Source organism: Falco peregrinus, chromosome 2, assembly GCF_023634155.1.
Source record: "Falco peregrinus isolate bFalPer1 chromosome 2, bFalPer1.pri, whole genome shotgun sequence".
NCBI classification, from domain to species: Eukaryota; Metazoa; Chordata; class Aves; order Falconiformes; family Falconidae; genus Falco; species Falco peregrinus.
This window is the reverse complement of record NC_073722.1, coordinates 80,838,820-80,856,440: the sequence shown is the minus strand read 5'-3', so window position 1 is coordinate 80,856,440 and position 17,621 is coordinate 80,838,820. Positions and strand designations below refer to the sequence as shown.

At 39.0% G+C, this 17,621-nt stretch overlaps 1 protein-coding gene across 4 annotated transcripts in view; it reads left to right on the top strand.

Annotated features, from left to right (window-relative positions):
- Positions 1–17,621, top strand: part of FSTL5 (follistatin like 5) — a 322,297-nt gene that overhangs the window by 259,979 nt on the left and 44,697 nt on the right. For 2 of the 4 annotated variants that reach the window (XM_055797130.1, XM_027776976.2), the window contains exons 11-12: positions 10,396–10,422; positions 16,976–17,094. In XM_055797130.1, the coding sequence (XP_055653105.1) occupies positions 10,396–10,422; positions 16,976–17,094 (146 nt within the window). The remainder of the gene's footprint in view (positions 1–10,395; positions 10,423–16,975; positions 17,095–17,621) is intronic. The other 2 variants (XM_055797132.1, XM_055797131.1) reach the window with 1 other exon arrangement.

Genomic DNA, 17,621 nt, shown 5'->3' with positions numbered 1-17,621 from the left:
GAATCTCTTGTTTCTCTTTGTATTTTGCTTTACTAATTAACCAGTTTCAGTAATGTGGAATAATGTTTAGTTTTCATATTGAAGCCAGTTTTTCCCTCAGTTTCTTCCTTTGATTCTCAGTTTTTCCCCAATAAATTGACCTCAAGAATTCTTGCCCTATGAATATACCATCATTAAATATTGATTATTTACTCTCAGATGCACTAAGTAGATGTTTCTCATAATAAGATGGTTACCATAGGACTCAGACGGTCTCCTTGCCTAGAGGATTGTAATTGATTTTGGTATGGTTTTCTTGAAAAATGGGAACGGCTCTTTGCAGAAGGAAATTTATTATTTGAATCTTTAATGTTCTGGAGAAAAAAATAGAAATTTGGTAACATTTTACTTCCATGTCCACTGATCCCTTGTCATTTTTTTCCAGCAGTATCAGCAGTGGAAGTTTATGTTTATATACTACCTGCCCTATATCCTATCAGGCCTCACTTTCCAAATCCTGTGCCTTCCCACCTTCTCAGCCCCCCACTGGAAACATCAACTGTATTATGTTTCCCTAGATGTCTAAATTTACATTTGGCTGTATCAAAATGTAATCATTTTAGCAATGTACTTGAAAAAGTAATTGAAACAACTTTTTGAAACTGTCATTTATCATAACAGGTGATTTGCAGGCTTCTTAGGAAATTATTTTATGTTTGTTTACAGATCATTGATGAAAATGGTTTAGACAACTCACTATCCATTGCTCTGGACACATTCCAGCACTGTTGTCTTCACCTTTACTAATGATTTAACAATGAAAGCTACTTTTTCAGATTAATCAATTTGGCAGTTTTTATTCAATTAACATGTACTTTACTACTATAGTATAACTTGTTTAATCAGAATATTCTGTGTTAACAGATCAGATGTTTAGCAAAATTCCAAGTTACATCTGTATGGATTTTTACATTCCAAACTTATAATTGCATCTGAAGAATATAATCAGGTTTGTTTGGGGTGACCTGGTTTCCGCTAGAATGTATTAGCTGACCTATAATCATATTCATTTCCTTTGATTTCTTACTGAATTGAATTCTGTGCGAGTGTTGTCTATTCTTTTGTCTGGGATATACACTTCAGTCTAACCTGCAGCTACTCAAGTTACCAAGTTCCAAGGAGTGGGGGAGCTTCTAGGGGCATATGTAGCAGTACTCCTCTTGAACTTCATGATATAGTCTGAAAATTATTCAAAACTAATAGCACCAGACCAAACATCTGAAACAACTTTTAGCAAGTATTTTTATGTACTTCATTTGAACCTTTTTATTTTAAATGTTTGTCTTGACTACACATCATTTATCCTCTTTGTGGTTCCTTTGTAAGGTAGAAAGTATTTAATCAGCCTCTTCTTTTAATTATTATCCTGCTTCTGTGAAAATAAGGAAAAATATTTATAGAGGTATATTCTCAATGGAACATTAAGAAAAAACGTTCATATCAGTCCAATTTAAACCTTGAATAATTCTGGTATCACAATACTTCTACCTTGAGCAATCGTTTGTGGTGATTTCTGGGTCCTTTGCTGCTGCATTGATGTAAAGGAATGTCAAGCTGTTGGAACTTCATCTGTTAGCACAAAAATGGAATGTTAATTGTAACTAAAGCTGCTACTTTTTTTGAGGACTGATATTTCTCTCTTTTTGTAAATAGGGTCCTTATTCTAGCACTCCAGCATCTCTACAGTAACTGATAAAGGTGGCTTTTCATTTTCTAGCTTGCAGTACATGCAGATGTACTTTAAGGAATTTTCAAACATTTTAGTAACTGATAGCTTTCTCCTCCATACTACTGGATTTAGCAGCATTTAAAGCATGAGCACACAAGCTGACAGGCCCACTGCAGATTTATGTTGATGGCTACCTTTGATAGTCACAAACACAGATTTGGATCAACCCAACTGCTTGAAGCCATAAGGCAAATGAAAATCATCAGCCTGATCTTGTTGAAACACTATGGGGAAGCAGAAGAATTCAAACATAGACAAAAGATAATTTGACACGGTGTCTTGACAATACACTTATGAGGAAGATTGAGTTGGCAAGATGTTGCTGCCGTTTTTCTTGATACAAAGTACAGTAATAATCACAAATAGAGGAAGAAGGAATGGCAACTTCCATCTGTGGAATTTGTTTATTTAGGTTAGATTCAGGTAGTAGTAGGACCAATGGAATTGGTCCAAATTTCATTTTTTAGTCAAAATAAAGTTAGCTGAATGTGGAATATAATGCATAGCTAAGGACTATAAATAAATCATTTTATAATCTTAAAAAAAGGATAGGAAGGAAAAATTATAGTAGCATGGGAATATTTAATGGAAATAATGGAATAGAGACCATCAGTGTAATCTATAGATCTAAAAAAGAAAATCTGGCAGTTCAGAAATCAGGAAAATAAAAAAGAGTGATCATCAAAGACAAGGGAATATTTCCAGGGTGATTTTCAGATACTTAAAATTCATATACTAGTAAAATATTTGGAAGTGAAGTAACTTTAAAAATCCATTGTTGTTTTTTTTTTTATCTTCTTCTTTCTCAATGACTTTGACAGGTATATTTATCAGTTCTGCTTTGGTTTCTTCTCAGTTTCAATGTAGCATAATCCTATGGAGCTAGTCATAGATCATGAAAACATGTTCTGTTCCCTTTAAACAGTGTTGTGGGTTTATTGTTGTTTATTTCATTTTCTGGTTTTTAGAATATTTTCATTCTCTTAATGTTTTCCAAAACTTCATTTTATAAAGTGCAGTTTAGTTTACTATTGATTAGTATGACTTCTTAAGTATTTCTCTAAAATTTATTGAGGCATACATGTGTACCTTGGGGAGACAACTATCATGATAGAAAATTATCAAGTAATGCTATTAAGGCATTTTCAAGACCAATTTGACAGTACTTGATGATATTTTAATATTTGGTTGCTTTTACTCTTGGTCATCCATCACGGACTCTTGTGTTGCAAAGCAACCTCTCCTACAGATTCCGACTAGTCACAAAAAGCAGGATTAAAATTATCTGCCTTATGTACTGTGTCTTGTGATTAAATTTAAAAAATAATATACCCGTTCCATACCACTAAGTAGATCTATTTCTAACTGTGCCATTTTTGTGTATTACCTAACATAGACCTATTACCTAACAAGGGATTATGTGATCTGAATGCTACTGACTTGACAGCTTTATGGCCATCATAAGCAACCAGGCATCTCCACTGTCTAGAACTTGGAATGAGACTGAAAGCCTTTTGACTGTGATTTATGGCCTAAATTTTCTCTGAAAGCCTTTATGCAATGTTAATAGAAGCTTCCTGTCATATCTTATACTGAATGGTACCTATTTACCTAATTTCTTCAGAGATAATTTATGCTGGCATTTAATTTTATGGCAGAGCTAAACAAGTTTATATTTGTTGACAGCATCAGAGGCAAAGACTTTAAACTTCCATGTATAGGGTAGAAATTCAGCTCATGAACCATTTTTTCTTCCTGCTAGTTAGACTGGTTTGAGTTAATGTGCTATGGGAAGGGACTTCAGCATGATTAATTATAAAGATTTATAGAAAATAAATCAATGAACAATAAGGTAACATGGTCATATTTGACCAAATGCAGTTAACTTTGACATATAACTTCTGAACAACAGTTTAAGAGTCATAAAAACAGATATTTGGTTATTGTATTAATCTTACATGAGATTAAAGTGCATGTCACATAAGAACAGAATGGAATTTTGATAGAATTTGTATTGGCATAATTACTTCACAAATTGTTGAAGCAAGCAACAGATAACTTCAGGAAAAAAGTTTGCTTCATTAAAAAATAAGGTTTATAGGTAATTGTATATAAAACCAACAAATCTGAATTTCTTATGAAATAAGAATAAAATTATAAGCAGATATGTGCATATATGTTTCCAGTCTGCTTGATAGTAGAAGTTGAGCAAAAAGTAAATCACCTTAATCTCATCCTCACTTTTAGCACTATTATTTTTTAAAATAAAAATGATAATTAAAACCTTGTGTGGCTCAGCAACCAGATAGTAATGATGGTATAGATTTACCCTGTAACATAAAGACATGTGTTTATACATTAGAGATACTGGAAAAAAGAGTAAGATACATTTTCTTTATGATGTGTATATGATTAGTAAGGACGGTGTTCGTGGCTATCAATGAAGTAAGCAGAGAGCATCCCTTCAAACTTGAAATTACTTTTTTGTACAATTAGAAGTATAGCAGATTATGGTGGCATAATTGTGAAAAATAACATTGAATTCCACGCTTTTGCCATTTGGCCTTATTGCATCTTCTTCATTGTCCTATTGTCTATTACATCTGCTTGTGACCTCTTGCCATTATGAGATTGAAGGCTTGGAAAGGGACAGTGATTTCTGATGTGGCGGTGCAAAGTCTAGCATAATGAGCTGATATAAACCTGTTGACTGTTATTTATCAGCTGTTACCTTCTTAGAGAAATTCAGGTAAATATTTCCATAATTTTAAACACAAGGCTTGTGTTTTGTTGAGACAAAACCTGGAGCCCCCAACAGTGGTTCTATATTAATGAAAAATCATTATTTGCATTCAGAAGATGTCAGTGGTTCCAACACCCCACCCCGCACCCCACCCCCCCATTTATCAGAATAATACAGAGTGCAGAAAAGATGGCTTTCTGCTGTTTTTCCCTCTTCTTAAAACCATTTTAAACTGGATTTTTCTTTTAGTGCAGAAAGCTAGGAAACTTCTCAGGTGTTAAAGTTTTATTGGATATCCACTTCTTTTGAGTGCCAGTGCCACAAAATAACATTTTATGGAAATTTATTATTTTATTTTCATCATACATAACGCTAGAAGAAAAGAAAGGAAATTTTCAGATTATTTAACCACACATACATAAAATCGTTGCAAAAGAATGTCAGTTTTTAATTTAAAAGAAAAGTTTTTTAAAAGTTAAAAGATTTTAAAAGTGCATTCAACATCTTCTTGCATAATGACCACTGATGCATGTGATGGACAGAAAACTGTTTCTGGAAGAAAACGAAGTATTGTAGTTCAAGAACAGGTTTCTTTTCTGAATCTTATTGCCCAGATCTTGTTTTTCTTTGGATATATATAATATTCTGTACTGATTACTGATAATGTGAACATGTAATTATATGGCCAAAAGGGAGCAGAAGAGCTAAATCTAATCTCCAAATTCACTGAATGTCATTCTTAGCAAAATATCTATGTACATATATATATACACACATATACTTTATTTCCAATTCTTATGCCTTAAATGTTTGAGAAAAAGAAAAGCAAGGAGGAAGAACACTGTAGTTGACACAGTTGAAAGCTCTACCATTGGCTGTTGAGACAGAAAGGTGAATGTAATGACATTTATTACCAATGTGATAAGGAGTAGGATAAAGAATTTATTTGGAAAGTGACATTGTAGTACTCTGTTATTCATTTAGTAACAGAAATACCATGGGGTTTTGCAGTTGTTGTTTTCATCCAAAGAGGATAAGAATCTGTACTGCTGTTACTGTCTGCTGCAGAATTTTATGAATTACTAAGGACAGAGTTTACTGAAAAATGTGCAACCTATTACTGTTCAGCAAACACACAAAATGAATAATGAAGATGAAGAGTAGGCTTTCGGGTGTTATATTAGCTACTCATAATCAAAGGCTGGGTCTGAGCACAAAAGCATATAATAGCTATGTAAGGGCCATGAAGAGTGGTATTTATGGAGCTGTGTGTGTTTAAAAAAAAAAAAAAAGTAAGATATCCTCAAACATGGATTCTCCCCTGTTCTGCACTGAGTAGGTGGGGGGAGAGGGAGGCATGGTGCAGGCTTCTTTTTGGATGTCAATATAAAAGGCCCAGCAACAAATGGTGTAATAAAATAGCTGCTTTAAGGTAGAGTAAAAAGAGGAATAGCAAGTAAATCTCACATCTCTTCAGACACTGGGTACCCTGCATGCATATGGCATCAGACAAACTCCAGATGGATTTTCCCACAGCATGCTGTGCAGATCCTGTCCATGGAGAGGTTCCTTCTCCCTCCCATATTATGGCGGCTTTTATCTTGTTTGACAAACAAAACCATATATCTTCTGACAGGTCACAATGTTACCTCTGTCATAACACCCACCAGTGTGCAGTGCAGTCTGTTACAAGCGTTGTGGCATATACCCTTGCAGCAGCTACCCATGCTAACACACAGGCTTCTCAAGCCTTACGTACAAGGCCCGATGTAGCAGACATAGCCTACTCAAGGTCACTAACTCCTTGAGTACAGTATCTTCTGCAAGGCTCTCAGTACATCTCCTTATATTATTTAATAACTGTATGTTGTCTGAATACCCTCCTTTTTATACATCAGGGAAATAAAGCAAAGAGAAGATGGGCTGTGTTCTGTCTTAAAACCAAAAAAAATTACTAAAATCTATCAATAATTATGTACTTTTATGTCTTGAAGTTTATAAATGTGTGAGAATTGAGTATAGGGTCTGGCTACTAAATACGTGAATTTTAGCTTAACCATAAAGGAAGGTAAAGAATATGTTTCTTAGCATACTTTCCATCTACAGATGTTGTTCTTGATCCAGCATTACAGTCTTTATTTCAAGACTGGACATTTTTCTTGAATAGAAGTTATAGGACCTATTAAAAAATGTGAGGTTTCTTGATCTCTATTAGGTGAGCAAAGCTCAGAACCACACATATCATTTTGCATTAACACAAATTAATGTGTTCTGTACTTAGCATCTTAAGTCATTTCATTTGATGCTGTGTAGTTTCACACCGTTGAATAATTGTAATTACTTTTTATTTTCATTCCTATGTCATCCCTAGAAAAAAGACTGATAAATAGTATAATTTTATGGCTAAATGTATAGGGTCTCAATGCCATACATTACATGGTTCTTTCCTGACAATGTGAAGGGAAAACTAATTTTAAAGAAGATCCTCCAGGTTGCCCTGGTGAAATAAATTTGCGTTATTAAGACATATAAGATGAAATAGACAAGCATAGAACTGTCAACTGACTGTAGAGCCACTGTCTGGGCATGCAGGGATAAAAGAAGTGCCAAAACCCATCTGGAACTGAATCTGGTGAGGGACATGAAGGGCAAAAAATGGGCTTGTATGAGGACATCAGCATAAAGATGGCTAGGGAACATACGGACCTGCTGCCGAGTGGGGCGGGGGACCTGGTGATAAAGGGCATGGAAAGAGTCAAGTTGTACTGAAGGTCGTCTTCACCTCAGTCTTTCCTGGCAAAAATGGCCCCAGGAATGTAACACCACTGGGAAAGTCTGTGAAGAAATTCCTCCTCTGGCAAGGAAGCCTTATCTGTGGTGGATAGGATCAGATTAGAAGCCGTTTATACAAACTGGACACTTCCAGGTCAGAGGGCTGGGTAGGATGCCTCCACGGGTGCTGGGCAAACTGGCCCATGGCATTGCGAGGCCACTCTGGATTAGCTTTGAAGGATCAGGGGAAGTTTCTGCAGACTGGAAGAAAGCCAGTGTCACTCTTCAAGATAGGCAAGAAGGAGAATCCTAGACATGATAGGCCCAGCAGCCTCACCTTGATCCCTGGGAAGCAAATAACCCTGGAAACCATTCCTAAAAACATGAAGGACAAGAATGTGTTTAGGAGCAGTCAGCATGGATTTATGAACAGTGTGCCTAGTCAGCCTGAGAGCCTTCTGTAATCAGGTGACTTGTGGAGTGGATAAGGGGAGGAGTAGATGTTTATCTTGTCCTTAGAAGTCCTTTGGACACTGTCTGCCATGATATCTCCAAAGAAGAACTGACAAAGTACAGGCTAGGTGCACAGACAGCGGGGTGAACTGAAAGTTGGCTGAACTGCCAGGTCCAAAGGTTGTGATTAGTGCCACCAGTGCCACTCCGAGGCCAGTTATCAGTGGCCTCTGGTACCACAGGGCTGTGTCTTTCCTCCTCCTGTCTGTCAAAGTACAAATGACCTATTTAACACTTCGGCAAAAGAAAACAAATACAAACACCTTGACATTCCCTCTTTGAAGTTGTCAGCTTTTATACAGAAAGATTTGACTGCATAGTGCTTGCAAAGCAGGTGCCTTATTTAGTTGATGAGAAGGACCAACTGATCACGTATTTATTTAAAAAATAATAGCTGCCAATAAAGCATTAAACTAATACTCCATCTCATGATTGCAACTCATATTGTAGTCAGAGGTCTAATTCAGGAGAATAATCAAATATTTTAAACACAAGCAACCAAACGTTGCTTAGAAGAGACACGTTAAATGCTCTTGTTCTTGTCTGCCACTGAAACATACAGTACACCAAATCTATTCAGTGCTGTCAGCACTGGATATAAATCTAAGACTTACAGTGGTGTTAACAATTTAGTTGCCAAGAAGTTTCATTCAGAGCAGTTGGATGTCCGGAGGACACATACTCGGCCAGTGTAGTCAAGACTTCCTTCAAAGCCAGCCTCTCCTGAAAGTAACAACCTGAAATCAGATAAAAGCAGATGACTGAGAAATAAATTTAAAATATGTTGACTCCATTTTCACTTTAGCAGCAGTTCAACAGAAATTCTGCCTCCTGCTGTAAAGGTTTACTACTCAGCCTGAGTAAGTGACGAGATGGCACACTCCATTAATCTTGGCTTTTGGCAGTTTATTGCATCCTAATGGTTAAAGGAAACGCGAGGACGGTATTTGAAAATAATGCACACATAATCCAGAGAGTTAAACTGGTTTAAAGATAATAAACCAAAGACCGAGCGTGTCTGAAAGCTGCATTGATGTTCAGTGTTAGGAAAGGGGAACTTTTTTTAATTCTAATATTCAGTATCACTTCACTTAAACAGTAAAACTGCTACATTCTGCTTATGTGGGGATCTCTCATTTGTACACTTCAGAGCACTGAAAAAGTAATCATCACCTTCATTTTATCAAGGAATAACTGAATGACACAGTTTAAATACTGTGTCTAAGGTCATATAATGAGATCGCTCTGTTGAGAGAATTGGTAAAAAAAAATCAGGGGACAAAAAATAGTAGAGGAGAGGGAGAGAAAAAACAAAAGCCCAGTAGCTCTGTTATCCTGAGACTCTAAATCTTGAGCTTGTCACAAAGCAGATTGACATTTTTTCGAAGGACCCTTCTACATGTTTGCAGCTCTGTATATTCTTTCAGAGCTCAAGAACAAGAGAAATACTGTGCTGCATGAGGCAGAAGACCTATCTTGGTCCTGTCTTCAGCCCAGTAGAAGGTGCTTGGGAAAATCATAGTATCTGGGACTATTCAGGAATGATAGTTGTTCCTGTTTCTACTCTTAACCTTAAGCAGTCAGCAGTTGAGGGTCTTCTGTATACCATCATAATTTTTAATAATGTGTCTTCCATTACTTTTTCCAAACTTTTTTAAAAAATACATTAATGTTTTTAGCTCTTGAAATGCTGTGTTTCATTGAACATTACAATTTCAGTATGTCTCTCTGTGACATATACCTGTTCTCTGTGTTGTTTTCCTTTCCTTTAATTTTTCTGTATTTCTTAAGATCATTACTTTGCAAAACACTGGTTTTCAGTAATGGTATTTTAAACAATTTATTCCATGGCATGCTGAGCTCTAAATATTTAAAATTTGCAACATTATATTTATGTTTATTTTTATTCTCCCCAGGCAGAAAGAGCAAAATTAAGATAATCAGGTTTTATTCATCTCAAAGGTGTAAAATGAAAATGTAAACAAGATGGTGCAATACGCGGAAACAACTTAAGCACTTAGCTGGTTAGCATGCCATCTTACAGTTCCCAGCTTGATCTTCCAAAGATAATGGCAAACATTATACAGCATGACAACTTTAGTAGCATGGCTGTGTTACAGCAATACAGAGTAATATCTTCTATTCACTTCAGCTTTACATGTTTCTCTCATAACTATGTCCTGAAATAAATCTCTTCAAAGTCCAGTGCTTTTAAAGGAAATGATGAAAATTACATCACCTGTAATTAATAATACATCATTTACGTGTATGTAAACTCAACGTGCTTTTTGTAATGGACTTTGAAACACACTATTGATAAATGCTAATGGAGTTATCTTGGGGGGGCAGATATAATGGGGGGTGATGGGGTTTACCCTAACCCCAATAGCCATGACAGCTAATCACAATTTTGTCACATGACATAAAGAACTTTATTTAACCTTATTGTTAATTCATTGTTTACATTGATTTACCCGTAGAAGTATTTTAGTGAATCAGGGGTTAAAGAATCATAATAATTTTAGAATTGATGTATCATTTCATGGGGGGGTTTTTCTTGTTCATATGTGTTTTCTGTTCTTTCTCTTACATGCTGCAGTTGCAAACATATTGTGGCGAGAGCAAGGTAGTAATACAGATGGCTTTTTTTATATTCTCCATATTATGATGAAATGCTCATCTATTGTTCCTTTCCTCTGTGTTTGGTGGGTTTTGGTTTAGTGGGGTTTTTTCATACTCTACAGTTAGAGCAGTTACCTTCCTTCTTGCAATGTTTGATGGATTTTATTTAAAGAAAAAATATTGTGGAAAATAATCCTTTAAATGCTCATACCTTTGTGAACTGCTTTTCCTTTTGGGAAGAGAGAAGGAAATAAGCTGTTCAAAAATTACTCAGAGGGGTACAACAAAAAGCTCAGATTTAAAACTTAGACCTTTAACTTTTGTTTGTTTCTGACATGATAAAGGCTTCCAACCAATCAGCCTATATGCTGTTGGGACCAATTTTCTTGTGTGAATCATTCTTATTTGACAAAATTATAATCTGAAACATTTCAATTAAAACTGAGGTACCTGTTTGTGCTTAATGAGACAAAGCATTTTCTTCTTACACTCAGGGAAGGGTTTGTAAATAAATGTTGGGAGGAGTAACAGAGGTTTGTGGTGTGTGACCAGCTGAAGGATAGATATAAATACAGACAGTATCAGCTGTTAATAGAAAGTACAGAAAGGATATGTTACTGACGAAGAGATTTAATTTTCATAGGCTTATAAAGGGTATTGCAAAAAAAAAATCGTAATTGAAGTGTTGAGCTCTTATTCCATTGCTCCAAGTAGCCTGTTCTTAATTTAAAGTTGCTCTTTAGGAATTAATGTATTTCAGGAACAGGAAATATTTTCAATTACTTCCACTGAAAGATTGATAATACTGTAAGTGGATCAAGCTTTGCTATGAATTCATGCTGCAAATGGCATTTCTGCATATTTCTTAAAGATTTATTTTAAATTAATTTAAAGATTCAAAAATTTGATACTTCATTTGCCTAATTACATAGTAACCTTTGGCATTTCCCAGTGTGTTTACAAATATGAACTAGTTTTATTTTTTTAATATCCCTGTTTCACTAGTTTCTCAGCTGGTATAAGTGGTCAGTTCCTGGTTATAGTGGGGCTCAGCTGTGACCCCCCTCCCTGCTGGCCCTGCAGAGTAAACATGCCATGTTCAGAGCTTCATACACTTCCACTGTTAACAGTTAAACTGGTGCACAAGAAGATTCTAACAGGAAAGTTTTCAAATGTAGAGTATTTTCACCACTTATTGGGAAGGTATCACTTTTATTTTCTCCTGAATAAAACTGAAAATATCATTGGCAACCCCTTGGTTTTTTTGAGGAGTGTTTTTTCAGATGCGTGGGAAAGGCTGCCTTGGAGTATGTGCAGCTGAGGGGGAAGTTTCAGGAGTCTGTTTATCAGATGTCTGTGTCGCTTGGGGCTATCAGCTGATTTACTTCCTAACAGTCTAGTATTACTTATCCCGCTAATAACTACAATATACTTTAGTCAAGTAGACCAGGGAGAAAGGAAAAGATTTTTTTTTTTTTTCCCCCTCAGCCAGCCACACATATTTATTTCTCACCAAGATACAATAAGCCAGTTGCTCAGCTATTGATCTCCACACTGAGTTCGCTGGTAGGGGCAGCCTAACCTCAGACAGGCTTATCTACAAATTCCAGCTGTTCTTACAGGATGCAGTGTCGGGTGTTCTTTGAAGCAAGACCTTGACATATTATCTTATGGAGGCTGTATGATTTACCTGTAAAGGCACATGAAAGTACCCACTGCCCAGAGTGGGCATATTGCCCTTGGTGCACCCTGTGCTCAGCATAGGCGGGATTGGCAAATTTCCTTAAACCTGAGCCTGCTTCTGTGCTACACCAAATGCAGCACAGACAAATTCCTCTCACACTTTTTGGTATCCTATTAATAGATATGTTTGATATAAAATGAGGAAAACTCTGCTTGGAGACTGCCCCTTTTTTCTTTTTAGGAAAACTTGGCCAGAAGTGGGAAATGATTCTGCAAGGTTTCTCAGAGATAATTGAACTCACTTGTTGTGGGCATTGCCAGACACCCTGATGCATATCACTGCCTTTTAAGTGACAGTGGTACCTGTGTGATTTCTAACGGGGAATAGGAACTTCCATGTACCTGTGTACATACTGCAGTGCCTGTCTGCCAACCTGACAGGACTTCACGTGGGGTATGCTGCCTTCTGGGAGTTAAGATCCGAGATGTTGCTGACAGGCTGCCACAACTTGTCAAGAGCATGGACTGCTATCCTCTGCTACTCTTTCACGTGGGCATAGATGACACTGCAAGCCAGAACCTGGGCAGAATCAAGGAAGACTATAAAGCTCAGGGGGTGCAAGTGAATAATTTTGGTGCCTAAGCTATTTTTTCTTCTATTTTACCAGTAAGAGGAAGGGGTGCAGCCAGAAATAGGACTATAATGCAGATCGATCAGCTTCTGGCTTCATGGTTGGTGCCATTGTGAGGGGTTATGGCTTCAGTGACAATGGCACATTCTCTGGCTACAGCCTGTTAGGGAGGGATGGGATCCACCTTTCTAGAAGACTCAGGGGCATCTTTGGCAGCAGGCTGGCCAGCTTGGTGAGGTGGGCTTTGAACTGAAGGACTTGGGGAAGAGTCCAAAGCGGCAATGCTCACACCATCACATCTAGTGGAGGAACAAGCCAGGCCAACCAGAGCAGCGATAAATGTTCCTTAGCTGCCTCCCAAGATGAGAACCAGAAGGTCAAGAATGTCAAGGGTGGCCACGGCTGTGGTGGATCCACTTACCTCCCTCCTGGGAAACCTGTGTGCTCAGTTGCCTCTCTGAAACGCCTGTGCGCCCAGGTACAGTGTGGGAACAGACGGGAAGAATCAGAGATCTGCGTGCGGTCACAGTTGCAGTAACAGAGACATGGTGGGACAGCTCGCGTGACCGGAATGCTGTCCTGGATGGCCACGTACGTTTTAGTTAAGGCAGGCCAGCGAGGAGAGGTGCTGGAGCTGCTCTTTATGTGAGGGAGCAACTGGAACGTATCGAGCTCTGCCTGGGCATGGATGAAGAGCGAGCCAAGGGCTCACGGATAATGACTAAGGGATGGGCCAACACAGATGACGCTGTTGTGTGTGTTTGCTCCAGGCCACCTGATCAGGAAGGGGAAGTCGATGAGGTTTTCTACAGACCATTGGAAGCAGCCCCCCGATCACAGGCCTTGGTTCTCATGCAGGACTTCAACCTCCCTGATATCTGATGGAAAGAAAACACAGCTAGGCACACACAGTCCAGGAGGTTCCTGCAGATCTTTGATGATAATTTTTTGACACAGGTGGTGCAGAAGCCAACAAAGTGAAGTGTGTTCCTACACTTTGTACTCACAGAGAAGGACTGGTTGGGGATGTGAAGGTTGGGGGTAACCTTGGTTGCAGTGCTGGTGAAATAGTGGAGTTCAAGATTCTGCATGGAGGAAGCAGGGCAACAAGTAGGACTGTAACCCTGGACTTCAGGAGAGCTAACTCTGGCCTCTTCAAGGACCTACTTGGAGGAATCCCATGGGTTAGAGCTCTAGAAAGTAGGGGGGTCCAAGAGAGCCGGTTAATATTCAAGAATCATTCACTCGAAGCTCAAGGTAGGTGCATCCCCATGAGTAAGGAATCAAGCAAAGGGGGCAGGTGACCTGTGTGGATGAGCAAGGAGCTCCTGGAAGACCTCAAACAAAAGAAAGTTGTTTATGGGATGTGGAAAAAGGGACAAGCCACTTGAGAGGAATATAGGAATGCTGTCAGAGTATGCAGGGAGGCAACAAGGAAGGCTATGGTCCGTTTGGAATTAAATCTGTGTGAGGGAGGTGAAGGGCAAGAAGGACTTCTTTGAGTACATCAGCAGGAAAATGATGACTAGGGAAATGTGGGCCAGATGCTGAATGAGGTGGGTGCCCTGCTGACCGAAGGGCACGGAGAAGATGGAGTTACTGAATGCCTTTTCCTTCAGTCTTTACTGCCAAGGCCAGTCTGCTGGAATCCCAGACCCTGGAAGCAACAGAAAAACCCTGGAGAAAGGAGAACTTTCCCTTGAATGAGGAGGATCACATTAGAGATCATTTAAGCAAACTTGACACCCACAAATCCACAGACCCTGATGGGATGCACTCTCAAGTGCTGAGGGAACTGGCAGATGGTATTGCCAAGCCACTCTCCATCATCTTTGAAAGGTCATGGAGGACAGGCAAGGTGCCTGAGGACTCAACAAAAGCCAATGTCACTCCAGTCTTCAGAAAAAAAGGAGGACCCAGGAAACTACAGTCCAGTCAGCCTCACCTCCGTCCCTGGAAAAGTGATGGAACAGCTCATCCTGAGGTCATCTCCAAGCATGGGGAGGTAAAGGTCATCAGGAGTAGTCAACATGGATTCACCAAAGGGAAATCATGCCTGATCAATCTAGTAGCCTTCTGTGATGGAATGACTGGCTGGGTAGATAAAAGGGGAATGGTGGATGTTATCTGCCTTGACCTCAGCAAGGCTTTTGACACTGTGTCCATAGTATCCTCACAGGTAAGCTCAGGAGGTGTGGACTAGATGGGTGATAGTGCAGTGGATCGAGAACTGGCTGATGGCAGAGCTCAGAGGGTTGTGGTCAGTGGCGCAGGGTCGAGTTAGAGGCCTGTAGCTACTGGTGTTCCCCAGGGGTCAGTACTGGGATCAGTAGTTATTCATCAGTGACCTGGCTGAAGGGACCCTCAGCAAGGTTGCTGATGATACACAACTGGGAGGAGCGGCTGATACCCCTGCAGGCTGCGCTGCCACTCAGCGAGACCTGGACAGGCTGGAGAGCTGGGTGGAGAGGAACCTCATCAAGTTCAACAAAGGCAAGTGCAAGGCCCTGCACCTGGGGAGGAACAACCCCACACCAGCACAGGCTGGGGCTGACCTGCTGGGGGGCAGCTCTGAGGGGAAGGACCTGGGAGATCTGGTGGGCAGCAAGTTGCCCATGAGCGTGGCCAGCAGGTCGAGGGAGGTTGTTCTCCCCCTCTGCTCTGCCCTAGTGAGGCTGCATTTGGAGTACTGTGTCCTTCTTGGGGCTCCCCAGTTTGGGACAGGGAACTACTGGAGGGGGGTCCAGCAAAGGGTTATGATGATTGGCTGGAGTATCTGCCATATGAGGACAGACTGAGAGAGCTGGGCCTGTTCAGCCTGGAGAAGGGAAGACTGAGGGGGGATCTTACCAATCCATACAATTATCTTGAGGGCAGGTGTCAAGGTGATGCGACCAGTCCCCTTTCAGAGGTGCCCAGCGACAGGACAAGGGGCAGCGGGCAAAAACTGCAGCACAGGCCGTTCCGTCTGAACATGAGGAAGAACTTCTCTACCTTGAGGGTGACAGAGCACCAGGACAGGCTGCCCAGGGAGGCTGTGGAGTCTCCTTCTCTGGAGACATTCCGAACCCACCTGGAGGCAGCTCTGTGCAACCTGCTCTGGGTGACCCTGCTTTAGCTGGGGGTTGGACCAGGTGACCTCCAAAGGTTCCTTCCAACCCTGACCATGCTGTGATTCTTTGATCTATGCAGAAACACACACTTTTCCCTGCCCCTCATTGTTTTATTATTTTATTTGATATTAAGGTGTATTCTCTCTCTATTGATACAGGGTTTTCTTCAGAATTTAGGATGAGCAGAATTTTAGACTCATTTATTTTTCCTGGGGTTTATTCTCCTGTGTACCTATACCAAATATTTTTATGTCACGTGGAAGCTTGGGCCCTGTACCCAGGATACATCTACATTTTTATCACTGTAGACCATGGTTCAGCTGTCCGAGTTGGTTATAATGGTAATGTTATGAGTGACTGTCTTCACCGAATTATACAAATATGAACAGATCACCCATCATAGCATCCACATAGCGAATAAAAAACTGTCTTAATTGGAACATGATAAAGTAAGGAGAACGTCCTTTTCTGTGGTCATGAGCATGATCACACATATTATGAGACCTCACGCTATAGATCTGCTTCCCACCTTCTCCACGAAATGTTACATCATGTCTCTCATTTAGCAACATTGCAGTAGAAAGATTTAATAGTTCTATAAACATCTGAGGCCCTTCAAGCTTGGAATGAGTATCTGCCCAGCTCTGGCTTTCCAATAAAATACAATACAGAATATTTCCTTCTTTGACCAAAAGTGACGTCAAATATGGGTTTATAACAAAGATTCAGAACTTCTCTTTCAACTTTATAGAGAAATTACTTCAACTTTTCCATCCCTCAGAAAAAGAAAAATAAGACTACATGGAGAATTTATATTAATTCGATTTCAGTGTAATGCTTCCATAAGGTTATCTTTGTTACTGCAGCTGTCAAATTATGTATTTCCAGATCTGTACTCATAAAGACACTGTCTTCCCAATGGAGAAAACGATGTGAAATTCTGAATAACGTAAAAATTTTCTTTTAGTTTTACAACAGACGATCCCATAGGATGAGCTGTATTAGCACTATACACATTAACAAATTGATCTCATACCAAAAATGTGATGAGGTTTTTAGTTCAAGATAAGGATTTTCTTTTTTTGTCACTATTTAATTTTATACATTTCAATGTGTTTTTGTTCCTAAGGTCTGGGAATTGGGAACATGTTTTATGTTTTTTATGAAGATGGAATCAAAGTAATACAACCAGTGGAATGTGAATTTCAGAGACATATTAAGCCTAGTGAAAAACTCCTCGGTTTTCAGGCAAGTTATTTTTTCAATTTTTTGTAGTGTTTTCTCAATTATGGTTTTCTTTAGGTAGTAATTTATTATTGCTAGTTTAGTGTTTTCTGCTTGATAAATTCAGACATGTCTTCTCAATTAATAAGTAGCTGATAATGGTGGACTGAAATTTTCCTGTATTTTGCTTGATCAAATTCAAATTTTCAATCTTTCTTTTAGATTTAATATTCCCTGTGTATACTTTTCAAACCCTTTAATTTCTTTTTTTGTCCTTCTTTTCTTCCAGTCCTTTCCTTTAACTGCTCTCTACTCTTTATTTCTGGTTTGGTGGTTGTTTTTTCTCCCCTGCCTGAGTTAAGTGCAGGGACTGATTCTCTTCCCATTAAATATAAGATGTAAGATTACTATTTCTAATGGTTTGTTTTCCTTCACTAGATGTTTGTCTATATTAAACTGTCAGCTACAATGAGGCAAATCCCTGTCCTGATAAACACATTTACACCTCCACTGAAGTTAGTAGAGATGATTGATGCTTTGACTCAACTTAC